At 31.4% G+C, this 13,959-nt stretch overlaps 1 protein-coding gene across 1 annotated transcript; it reads left to right on the top strand.

Annotated features, from left to right (window-relative positions):
- Positions 1-9,531: 9,531 nt before the first annotated feature.
- On the top strand, positions 9,532-13,646 carry PAAG_07938 (ATP-binding cassette sub-family G member 5; the record flags this gene model as incomplete). The annotated part of the gene is made up of 3 exons (XM_015846378.1): positions 9,532-10,222; positions 10,305-12,851; positions 12,919-13,646. 3 exons carry the CDS (start codon positions 9,532-9,534, stop codon positions 13,644-13,646), a joined length of 3,966 nt encoding a protein of 1,321 aa, XP_015700813.1.
- Between the last annotated feature and the right edge of the window lie 313 nt (positions 13,647-13,959).

The raw sequence follows: 13,959 nt of genomic DNA, 5'->3' as shown, positions 1-13,959 counted from the left end.
AAAGTGAATTACTGATATTGATTCAGAGAGCAGATCTGTAGTTGAGAAGTATATGAGCTAAAACTTTATTGATTAAACTATGTTATAAATTATTATAGATAAACTGTATTAAAAACAGTTATCTATTTCAGTTATTCTAATAAAAATTTATAAAGCATTAAAGGTAATACTATAATATCTAATTTTGATATTCTGTTTGATCATTTATTTGTGAATAAAAAACTATAAATTATCTTTATTTGATTTTAAATAGATAATATAGAGTTGATCAATATTAACTTGTAAAAAAAGCTTCTTTGTCTAAAATATAATTTTCAGAGATATCAAATATACTATAAGTATGAATATAGATAATATTTATAAGACCTTCTATAATAATATCTTTTATATATAAAATATATAAAGTATATTTGATTAAAATATTAACTAAAATAAGAATTGTATTATAGATCTTATCTAGTCAGATGATAACTGAAAGATCAGTGATAAAGTTCATAGTGATAATTTGTTATAAATTAATTGATGTTAAGATTGAGTCAAGTTCATCATATTATTTGTGATGATGTACTTTTACTCTGTGACAAGTATTACAAGTATAAATATATTTAGTAATATTTTGAATAAGACTATGTCAATAATACTTACTTTGAATACACTCAATGAATTATTTTATATTAAAATAACTCTTTTATAAATTATTATAATTTATATAAATTATCTCTTTAATCAGTACTTATTGTGATTAAATATAGATTCTATTATTTATCTGAAGTAAACTATCTTTTGAAATGATTTAGAATATATTACTACTTAAGATGATATCTTTATCTCTTATTTTTTACTTCTTTGCTATTGTAAAGAAGTCTAAGTTCTATGCTTTAACAAAAAAAGAGATAAGAGACTCTAATATATCTGTATATACTGATTTGAAGACTATAGCAGTGTTAATCAATAGTGTGAGAATATATTAATTTTTAAAATATTTTTTTAAAATTAGATTTTTCTTTTTCAAAGATTTTCTGATCAACATATTGAGTGATTTTAATAAGTGTGATGTGAGCTTATGAGCGAGCATCTGATGCAGTAATAAAAGAGAGTCTATACTCAGAGTAAAATTTGAAAGAAACTCAGAACTCAGAGCATTAATTTTAAGAGATTTCATATGAAGTATATACTATTAATCATAGACTTATATGTAGTTAATAAAAGTTATAAGTTTTTATAAGAGTTGAATTCTTAATTCTATTTGACACTATGATGAAGCTTTTGTTACAAGATAGAAAGTATAATTTTATTATGAAAAGAGTTAATATAATCTGCATAATAACTGAGTTTATCAGCTGAGTTTTGTTTATCTGAGTAATGATGTAAAATGAAGTCATATGCTAATAGTGTTTCTGCTCATCTACACTAATATTAATTCAGTATTTTAGTTATTATAAATTACTAAAGCTTGATATGATTAGAATAAACAAGAATTAAATATTGACTTTTTTTCAGATAATAATATCAATTTTTGAAAGATGTAATAATTGCAAGAAGTTTTTCGTTATAATTATCATATTATATTTCTACATCTAGAAGTTTGTGAGATCAGAATGTAATTGAATATCATTAATTATTATCTTATTTTTGAGAGATAATAATAATTACTGTTACTGTAGAGATATCAGATTTAATCTGAGTTTCTCAGCTTAAGTCAAAATAAATAAATAGAGAAAGTTATATAAAATATTTTTTTAGATTGTCAAAGATGTATTATGTATTTTTTATTTATATAAACTGCAGCTTTCACTATCTTTTCTTGAAAGTCTTCATGATATTAAAAAAAAACTCTATGATTTTGAAGTAGTTTTTAATAAAGTGATGATAGAAGTTTGCAAATTTTAAGAAAGTTTGAACTTTATTAACATTAGTTGAGACTGATCATTCTGTAATAATTGTTATTCAATTTGATTTTATTTCAATATTTTAAAATTCAATAATAAACTTTAAAAAAAATATTTTATTTTTGATAAACTCATATTTAGTGTGCTTTGCAAATAGATTTATGCAGTTTAATCATTCAAGTTTCTTTTATATATATATTTTATGCTCATTTATTGAGTTTAAATAGATAATAATATTATTTAATTAAACTACATAGCATATATCAAGAAAATCTATTAGAATGTAGTTTATATAGACTTGAAAGATAACAAAGGCATTTATAAGTTCAAAAGATATAATATTATACTCAAAGTAATTATATTATATATAAAATATTGTTTTTTATCTATTACTATGCTATGTTATGATGAAGCTACTTATATATAAATTAAGATTAATCTGCTCTGCTATACTATAAAGATTAATTTATTTTATTCTCAATTATATTCAGTTGCTCAGATTGATCTGATTCAATTTTCAATTATATCTACTCTAAAGATTAATTTAATCTAATTCTTAATCACTTCTATATATTTAACTACTTATTTATTTTTTATTTTAATTCTCAATTTAATATTTTTATTATAATTATCTAATTAAATAGATGAATTAAAGCTATTATCTTATTATTATTCTGACTCTAGTTAAATCATAACATGCTGAATGTATATTCTATGATAAGTATCTTTAAGATCAATTTTAGAGAAGACTTATACTTTAAAAAGTCTATCTAGTATTTTATTTACAAGAGATAATAAATATATATTTTTGATTGTAAAATGATTCAGATCTCTGTAGTCTACACAGAGTTGTAGACTTTTATACTTCTTTAAAACAAAGAAAATAAAAGCATCTGCAGAGTTTTAAGAAGAAGATATTCAGCCTTTTTTCATTATACTATTCAAGTAGTTCTAAAGAGTTTTTAACTCTGTTTCAAAGATAATATAGATAGATATGAATGATAATCTGACTTTTTTCTCAAGATCAATTAAGTACTCTACATCAGATATAAATATACTGAATACACTTTTTTCAAAGAAAAGATATATATATAATCAGATATAGTTAGATAAATTATCAATAAAAGCTGTATTTACAAGTAAGCTATCTTCTAAAAATATTAAAATTTTAGAAAAAGACTCAGAGATTTATAAAATTGAGATAAATACTATTATAAGTATATAGTCAGAAGTGTAAATAAGTAATTTATTAGCAACATCTATTACACTCAGAGCTATATTTTAATTATTTGATTTTTAACAGAAATAAAATTTTTTATCCTTTTAATCAATGAGAAGATTGAGTTGTTTGAGTCAGAGAAATTATAGTATTATATCATAGTCTAAAAGATTGATAATAAAAAAGAAGTAAAATTCTCTAATCATAGTTTTCTTACTATCTGAGACTTCTACCTCTAGATTGATGATTTTAAATGAGTATGTTCAATGATCATCAAATTTCTCTATTCTGCATAATATGTGCTCTGTTGATTATAATTTATATAATTTAATTCAGAATTCACTGATAAAATTTATTTAAACTTTAGAATCTATAAAAATGAGAATTAATATATCTTTTATAACTATTGAGATTCAGACAGAAAGAAAAAAAGATTGACTTAGTAATTGCTAACTTTTGAGTATATTAAAAATTATTATTATAGTATGAATAATACTTCTTATTCATTTTTTGTTTTTTTAAAATTTGATTTGAAAGAGAGCTTTGATGAAGACTTTGAAGTTGAAGATTTGTCTTCAAAAAACTTGTTTTTCTAAGTCTTGCAGTCTGTATTGAAATGTATAAAGCTTTAGTGAATATCATATCAGATATCAGAGCACTTCCTGTGTTTTTGACTTTTCTTCTTAAGTGCTGTTGATATATTATCATATAAATTTTTTCTGTAAATAGCATTTTTTTATTGTATAGTTGTACTTACTAATGTGATAGTTTTTAAAATATTGCTCTTCACAATACTCAGTTTTGTGATGAAAGTATTATAGAAGAGATTATACAGATTGACTATATATTTCTCAAATTCTACATGAAGAAAAAGTAGAATCTTATCAAATAAATGTATTTTTCACTGATAATCACTATATTTCTTAAAGAGATGACTTTCAATTAACTGAAGAGTAGACACAAAGTCATGAATAGTTTTGTAATATCAAAGCCCTCTATACTAGCTCTTTGCTCTTATACTACTTACCATATTATTTACTAAAGCACTTATCTTTATACTGCTTATCAAAGCATTTTAGAATCAGCATCTATTAGAGAATCAGTATCATTTTAAAATTCAGCATTCAGAATCAGTACAGATCAACATTTCTTAAAAATTAGTTCTTTAATATTAGCATTTTCTGAAGAATAAAATTAGCATTTCATGAAGATTTAGATCATTGTATTATTAATTCTTCATTTCATAAAAGATTAAAGATAAAATTTATTACTACTTATTCATATATATAAATATTTTAAATTTTCAAAGTTCTTTTGAGAGATTCAGTGATTAGCTACTATTTAATTCTATATATATATTTCATTTATTATTATTCTCTTTTCTTCATAGTACTCACAGCATCTATATATCTACCCTCTTACAATTTTAGTTATAAAGCTTCTCACACTTTCTTTTGATATTTAGTTCATTTATCTTAATGTCCTCATAAATTTGATCTTCAGATTGTCTCAATGTCTGATACTTCAATTTATAGTTCTGATTTATCTTATCTAGATTAATAATATTAGCATGAATTCAGTTATAAAATTCATCTTAAATAATTAATATCTTTAGTTTAATATAGTATTATTATCATTTCTATTATAGTTTGACATCAAAATATATTGCTGCTTCAAAACTCTTATGTTTATCATTATTCTCAAAATAATATCTTTGATAAGCATAGAAGATGAGGTTTGAGAAACTAAAGTCTTCTAGTTCTTTGAAACTTTTTACCTTAAACGAGAGTTTTTAAATTAGTGCAGAATTAAACTTGGAAGAAGTGAGATTGACATTAATAGTGTGATTTATTGGCTCTGCTTTATGCTGCTTGCTTCTAAAGATTTGAAGTTCTGCACTAACAGTATTAACTTGTTATTGTAGTTTAAGAATTTTTTTGTATATATCTTTTGATGTTCTTGTTCTTGTTGAACTATTCAAATTTCTTCATCAACTGATATAAGAGGTATTTCAATATTTCTTTTTGAAATCAAACTTGATGATTATTCATAGAGAATTTATTCTATACATGTTTTTTCATTGAATATTATGTGTAAGATATTGATTTATAGATTATATTTCAGATTTATTATTTTAAACTTAATGAGCAACCTCTCTTAGAGTGATTAAAAACTGTGAGAACACTAAAATAAATAAACTAAGTGTCAAAAGAAAACATGAGAAGCTCTATAACTAGAATTATAAAAGGGTAGATATATAGATGCTGTGAATGCTATGAAGAGAAGAGAATAACAATGAATGAAATATATGTATAGAATTGAATAATAACTATTTACTAAATCTTTTGAAAAAACTTTGAAGATTCAAAGTATTTATATATATGAATGAGTAGCAACAGATTTTATTTTTAATTTTTCATGAAATGAGGAATTAGTAATGCAGTGATCTGAATCTTCATGAAGTGTTAATTCTATTCTTCAGAAAGTGCTGATGCTAAAGAACTGATTTTTGAGAAATGTTGATCTGTGCTGATTCTGAATGCTGAATTTTAAGATGATGTTGATTCTCTAATAGATGCTGATTTTAAAGTGCTTTGATAAGCAGTATAAAGATAAGTGCTTTAGTAAATAGTGTGGTAAGTAGTGTAAGAGCAAGAAGTTAGTATATAGAGTCTTGACATCATAATCATTAATGATTATGAATTTGCTATAACAGAAGTAAGTTTATTTTTTCTATTTTACAAATTTAATCTAATGACTTTAAATATTATTTATAAAATATCTAAAAAGTTTGATACTATTTGTAGTTTAATATAATTAATAAGATATAAGTAAGTTTATAAAAATCTATAAATGAATTGAAGCTTTTATAATAAACACTCAATAAAATTATAAAAATTAACTGAATATATATAAAGTTTAATTGTACTATAAAAAGTTAAAGATAAAGTTTCACTAAATTTTAAAATTATATAAATAAACTAGTTAATTGAATATTTTGACTATTATTATTAATATAGTTATCAAGATACTCAGTAGTTATTACTATTAACTAGATACTTTTTCTAAAATTTATAATATTTTTCATATGAATTCACTTTGATCAGCTGCTGAAGATCTATTTTTCTTACTGAAAACTTTACTGAAAACTTGTAATTGATAATTATCTAACAATATTAAAATGAAAAACAAGCTAAAGTAAAAGATTGAACAAATAATATATCATTATATATATGAATATTACTGGGAATATCTAATTCAATAAATTGAATATAATCATTTAATAGAAGAACTAGCTTCTACTTCTGAAGATATAGCTGCATTTAATTTGTATAAATTATAAATTATTACTTAATAATTTATTAAATAAACTTCTAAAAGAAAAATAATAATATAATAGACTAATATTTGAGTAATAATTTTTTATAATTAAAACTCTCTATTTAAATTATTCTTCTTCTGATATATTTTATATAAAATTTTATATTTATTTTCATAGCTTTTATTTTATTTAATTTTATTTTTCTAATAAATTTTACTTTATTTTATAAGAAAGTATTAGAGTTATATTCAATAACACATTTATTTTAATAGAATAATAAGATTTTTATAAATAATTAAATTTTTTCTCTTCAAAATAAAATTATTTAATAATTATTTAATATTATTTTATAAAAATATAATTTGTAAAATAATTAAATATATATTAAAAGAATAATAATTAATATATATAATTGTATAAAATAATATATAAATAACTATTATAAATAATAGTATTTATTTAATTTAATAATTATTTTAATTTTTTAATAATTAAAAAATAATATAATAACTAACTAGTTAATTATTTTATTAATAATATTTTTGATAAGATCACAAGATCTTGCCAATTTTTAACTAATTAATTATTTATTTAATTAATTAAATAAAACTTATATATTTTAAAAATTTAAAATGACTAAATTAACTATTTTTAAATAATTAAATAATTAATTTTAATTAACTAATAATTAAATTATAAATCAAATAAAAATTAAATAAATTATTAAAGTATTTATTTTTAGTAAATCTATAATAAATTAATAATTATATATTTTTATTTTAAATAATTATAGTAATTATTTTAAACTTAATTTTAATTAAATTTACAATGAGAATAAAATTAATTTTTTGTATTAATATATTTATTATATCTTTTAGAGCTAATAGATATTAATATTTTATAGTTTTAAAAAATATATATTACAATTTAGCAGAGTAGTAAATACGACTTTTTCATATTATTAAAAAATTCAATTTTTTTTTAAAGATTTATTTTAAGACTTAATAAAATTTTTCATTCTCAAAAATATTTATAAAAGCTTTAAAGCTATTGATATAATTTTATTTAAATTAGACCGAGTTCAGTAGCTTAACATTTAAACTTTATAGATTTACTCTTTCTGCTAGTGAGTCTTGCAATTTACAGTCATTCTCAGTTTCTCAAAACAGCTAGCAATCCCTGTCAGTTATGCTGGAAGGTGAATAAGGTCAAAATCCTATAAGACAGAGACTTGAAAGTCCAGAGTCAATGAGGACTTTGATTAATTTATCAAGATCTGTGAGTATAAAATGTTCAATACTACAATTATAAGAAAAATTACCAGGATACATTGCTATGAATGAGAAAGAGAAACAAAAACATCAAAGATATAGCTGCGGAATTTAATGTGAAGAGGATTTGACAAGAGAAGAAACTGCTGAGCCTGCTATTTCACCTTCAGAGCATATTAAAACAGCCTGTCAGTCAATCATTTAGCCTGCCGGCAGCAGAGCCTAAGCCGCGCTCATAAGCGCCACAAAGGTGCAGCAAATTTGGCACACTTGCGCAAGACTCAGAGGCCCCTCATCCCATGGTAATCTAATAGTTATTATTATGACGCTCCACTGCTGTCTCCAGATACCACGAGGGTTAGTAGGAGGGTACGAGGATCGGTGCTGTCCGCTGAATGCAGCATGCAGTATGCAGCAGTACGTGGTTGATTTGGAATGTAGATATCGATACTCATCAGATTGTCCTGTGATGATTGCCGTGGATTCGCCACCAAGAAAGGGTTCAATGGCAAGATCTTATTTAGTTAAAACTTATAGATATTGAATTGGAGGCGAAACGCAAAACACTCTTTCTATATATATATATACAGAGATGAGGATAAAGTTTATGTCCACTATGCAGGTGTTCATAGCATCTGAATTGAATGTGTAATGAACGATAAATTGTTATTTGTCAGTTGCGTACATAACTAACTTGTTACTATTTCAAAGGTAATTTAATAACTAATTATTGCTGCGGAGTGTAGATATTCTGGGTTGAAATCTTGTTAGTTATTCAATTTGTGGATTGTTGATTGGTTCAGTGGGGGGTGATCGGCTCAGTGGGGAATTAACTAGATAGTTACGTTATAGATTAACTAGTTACATTGTTTGCCTCTAAAATTTAAATGATGGATGTCTAGAATGTTCCGACTAGCATCACGCCACATCAAATCATTGCCATTCTTTAATTGAGGATGTCATTTCCTACTAGTTTTCTACTCTACCCACATGTCGGTGGCAACCCCCAAGCCCGGACTCCTCTCAAGGCATTGGGGAGCACTGCATTCTAACTCGGAAGCGAGAACTTAGCGGATACATTCGCGAATAGGAGCGCAAGCTCCTTAGCTGCTCATGCCCCGCACAACCATGTGCACCACGGTTGAACCGAATTGTAGCCGAGCTTAAGGTGCTGTTGGAGCGCTGATATCATCATATTCTTGGAGAACTGCCATGGGAAGGTTACAAAGTACCACTATTGATTGAACATAGAAACTCCCTCAGAGTCAATTGCGTGCCAATGCCTGGGATTCCCAAAGGAACAACTGTGCAAGGTTGATGAACCATGTGGATTTCATTTTCAAGATATCTGATCTTTAACATCCCAGAATACTTGGGTTGGGCTATTGCTGATATGAATAAACAAAAAAACAAAGATAAACAATCATGGAAACCTTGGATTGATTCACAAGCTTTCTTATATGATTAGTTCAGTTCAGTGCTCCCTTGGCTGTTAAGTACGGCTCCAGCTGCTTGCCATTCCCTAGCTCCCTATCCCCGCAAAAATAACACCCAGGAAGTATTTCGTACACTGCCCAGACTTGGGGGTTGGGAGAGGGGATAATAAATAATTAAACCGCAATCTAATGCTCCTCTTTTCATATTCTGGTAGGATATTTTCCTAGCAAATGAATATGGTTATGGCCTTGGAAAATGCAATAACCCGCAGTTTCTTCAATGATTACCGTCTTGATCCTCGACCTGACTTTGTTCTCAATCTAGTCGCTACACAGCGTCTCTTCCATGTTGAGAAGGCCAAGTTAACGAATTAATCTGCTCAATCGCATGAAAATGGCATCCAGTCAGGAAGGGAACACTGATTTCGTGGCCCGTCAGGAGGGTTCACTGGCGCAGGAGTTAGAAAAAAATATAGTCCATTTATCCCTTCGTGCAGTTCAGCCTGTCAACGTCAGCGTCCGAGATCTAGTCGTGCATATCGATACAACCCCTCCGCTATTTCAGAGTTCCCCACGATTGCTCTGGGACCGCATCCGACGCAAAACTAATTTTCCCATGAAGACTGTTTTGCATGGCGTCGCTGCGGACATGCCTCAAGGTAGCTTGACGGCGATAATTGGTGGCAGCGGTTCGGGTAAAACAAGCCTTTTGAATGCTATATCTGGTCGGATGAACCCAAGCCGTGTCAAGATGGCTGGCTCGACGACCTTCAATGGCAGCTTAGATGTCAATAGCATTAGTAGCGCGTACGTGATGCAAAATGACATCCTCATACCGACCTTGACAGTGCGGGAAACTCTCCAATACTCAGCTGATCTGAGGCTACCTCCTCCCACCACCCAAAAGGAGCGACAGAACGTAGTCGAAAAAGCTATCTTGGAGCTGGGTTTGAAAGAGTGTGCAGACACACGAATCGGAAGTTCGGCGCACAAAGGATGTAGTGGAGGGGAAAAGAGGCGCACCAGCATTGGTGTCCAGTTGCTGGCGAATCCGTCAGTTCTCTTTTGTGATGAACCGACAACAGGTATGTTTTATCGTCAGCCGAAGAATGCCTTTCCTTGACGCGCTTGCATAGTTAATTTATGTCCTGACTAAACCATGGTCAGGTTTGGATGCCACGAGCGCGTTTCAGATCATTAGAACCCTGAAGAGACTGGCGCAAGATGGAAGAACAGTCATAATATCAATTCACTCTCCTCGATCTGAGATATGGGGTCTTTTTGACCGCGTGGTGCTTTTGTCTCGCGGGTCTGTCCTATACAGTGGAACAGCAGCTGGGTCCCTAGATCATTTCGCAGAATGTGGCTACCATCTTCCACCCTTTGTTAACCCAGCAGAGTTCTTAATCGATTTGGCTGCGTACGACAATCGTTCTGAAGAAGCCGAATTAACATCATCGGCACGTGTCGAGGCGTTGAAAGATGCTTGGATAGCCAGAACGAGCAAAATTAACATCAAGAAATCCAGTTCACTCTCTTCATCTGATCAACAGGCTGATGTCGCGCGACAAAAAAAAGTCGATTTTTATCGACAGTTCCGAGTGCTGACAGCGCGAACTTTTAAAATGACAATCAGAGATTCCATGGGAGTAGCTGGTAGTTTCTTCGAAGCCATCAGCATGGCTGTCATCACAGGTTGGATTTTTCTTCAGTTGGATATGGGCCTGGCGGGGATACGTTCGCGGCAGGGAAGCCTCTATATTGCCAGTAGTTTAAATGGCTATTTAATTTTGATATATGAGACATTTAGACTTTCAACCGATATTCAACTATTTGATCGAGAGCGAGTTGAGGGGGTGGTGGGTGTTTCATCACTTTTACTGAGCCGGCGGGTTGCACGGATTTTCCTTGAAGACCTACCAATGCCCATCTTATTCTCACTAATATTTTACTTCATGGTCGGATATCGCCTTCAAGCGGCTGAATTTTTTATCTTTCTCGCGCTGAATATTCTTACGCAATATACTGCCGTCATATATGCGTGCATTTGCATCGGAATATCTAGACATTTCCCGGGTGCCAGCTTGGTGGGGAACCTGTCTTTCACACTTCAATCTGTTGCCTGTGGATACTTTGTGCAGTCCAACCAGATCCCCGTTTACGTGAGATGGTTGAAATGGATCACATATTCATTTTATACGTTCGGGGCCTTATGCACAAATGAATTTATCGGGCCGCGTGGCCCTCCATATGGCCAGTTTTACGACTGCCCATATTCAAACAATCCAGCTGATCCCCGCTGCAAAGAATATACTGGCAAATTCATTATCTCCAGTCTTGGATTTCCACCAAACTGGATCTGGCGACCGATTTTAATCATGCTCTCTTTCATAATCGTCTTCTATATTGATGCTACTTTGATCCTTCAATTCAGGAAATTTGATATGGATGTTGCTCAAGCTATAAATACGGACGGAGACCTTTCCGCCGGAAAGGAAAAGATGGTTCCTCGATCGACGGAAGATGTTCGAAAAGTTTCCATTCGCCTTGATAAATATACGTTAGAGATACAAAAAAGATCGTTGGGAAGGCGAGGATTCAGGTCCGACCGCTTAAGCATATTGAAGCCGATATCAACCGAATTTCAACCAGGACAACTCAATGTCATCATGGGACCATCCGGAAGCGGGAAATCCTCCCTGCTGTGTTCTATTGCCAGGAGGCTTCACGGTTCGTTTGGAACTCGATACCGTATTGGAGGCGATATGTTGTACAATGGTGCGGTGCCTTCAGAAAGCGTAATCAGATCTGTCTCATCGTTTGTGGCTCAAGATGATGATGCTTTGATGCCATCGCTAACGGTGCGTGAGAGTCTCCAGTTTGCTGCCGGCTTGAGACTTCCTTCCTGGATGTCAAAAGGAGAAAAGTACCGCCGTGCTGAGGACATACTTCTGAGGATGGGTCTGAAAGATTGCGCAAATAATCTAATTGGTAGTGACCTGATCAAGGGAATTAGTGGTGGTGAAAAACGAAGAGTCTCCATTGCCATACAGATCTTAACAGACCCGAAGGTTTTGCTCCTGGATGAGCCTACTTCCGGTCTGGATGCGTTCACGGCCACATCTATTATTGAAGTTTTGAACGGTCTAGCAGCTGAGGGCAGGACTCTCATTCTCACAATACACCAATCCAGATCCGATATTTTCCATCATTTTCACAATATTTTGTTGCTTTCGAGGGGTGGTCACCCTGTCTATTCAGGAAAAGGAGAGTATATGCTCTCTCACTTTGAGCGTCTCGGATATCCATGCCCCAATACCACAAATCCTGCCGATTTTGTCTTGGACTTGATAACGGTGGACCTCCAAGAACAAACGAGGGAAGCCATAAGTCGTGTCAGAGCACAACGTTTGATTACGGATTGGGCGGAAAAGCCGCTTGAATTAACCCGTCAGACATCAGTGATTACGACCCCTGCTGAACTTGGGAGCCTAAAGCGACAGATTAATCCATTTTTAGTTATTTTGCCTCTGGTCCTGCATCGATCGCTCAAAAATCTGCGGAGACAACCACGCCTTATCGTTGCGCGAAGCATGCAGGTGATTGGCATGGCAGTGATTACGTCGCTGTTCTTCGCCCCCTTGCAGAACAATTATGAGGCTGTCCAATCGAGGATGGGTGTTCTCCAGCAGTTTGCTGCTATGTACTTTGTTGGTGAGTAAATGCGGTTCCTCTGAAAACGACACCTAAAATACAAACTACTAACGTATTTCTCGAAAAGGGATGTTACAAAACATTGCAATATACCCCACCGAAAGAGATGTGTTTTACCGCGAACAAGAGGACAACTGTTACTCCGTCGAGGCGTTCATGGTGCAATACACTATCCTTGAAGTTCCATTCGAAATTTTCTCCTCACTGATTTTCGGAGCTTTACTGGCATTCGTCGTGGGAATGCAACGGACGGTGAAAATGTTTCTTATCGCTACCTTCAACTGTTTTTGCATAGTTAACTGCGGTGAATCACTGGGGATCATGTTTTGCACGTTGTTCTCTCACGCCGGATTTTCCGTAAACATTACTTCCATTCTTCTCTCCATAGCCAACATTCTCGGCGGGATAATGAGCCTCAACATTCCCGTTGTTCTCCAAGCGCTAAATAGCCTTTCTCCTATCAAGTATGCAATTGCGAATCTGGCTTCTTACTCCGTGGCTGGCCATCGTTTTACTTGCAGTGATTTCCAACGTTTACCCGATGGCCATTGCCCAATAGAGACTGGTGAACAGGCACTGAAGCTGTATAATCTAGACAAGAATCCTGAGATGAATTTGGTGGCTTTGGGCGTTTGCACAATAATTTATAGGATGGTGGCGTATGGGCTGTTGAAGGCTTATAGATCGCACGGATTTTGGGAGAAGATTAGGATGCTGTTTCGAAGGAAAAGACGGTCTGGACGTAAAGGAAATGACATAAGAGATAGTGGGATAAAGAGGCTATCCGCAGGGTAAAACAGTCTGCTCTTCCATTGCCGTTGATGGATATAGTTGTTGGTTGTATATATTGGATTCTTTTCCCGTTTATTCTCCGGCATTATACGATTGTCGTTCATTGGCTTCATCGGCCTTTTGTTATCTATTGCGTATGTGCGAAAATACTGATATCAGAGGTTCCAATATCAGTTTCTTTTCGTCTCCTGCTATTGCCCACTGACAACGGAGTATAGGCACTGAAAAGCCAAGGTTTTCACGCTGCGCTTCCAAAATCATGTCGGAACAGTTCAGTAGTCAGAGTGCTGTGCAGTATTAGAACTGCATCCAATTC

This window comes from Paracoccidioides lutzii (assembly GCF_000150705.2).
Source record: "Paracoccidioides lutzii Pb01 unplaced genomic scaffold supercont2.27, whole genome shotgun sequence".
Classification (NCBI taxonomy): domain Eukaryota; kingdom Fungi; phylum Ascomycota; class Eurotiomycetes; order Onygenales; family Ajellomycetaceae; genus Paracoccidioides; species Paracoccidioides lutzii.
Note: the sequence above shows the minus strand (reverse complement) of the source record. Positions and strands in the feature narration are given on the sequence as shown.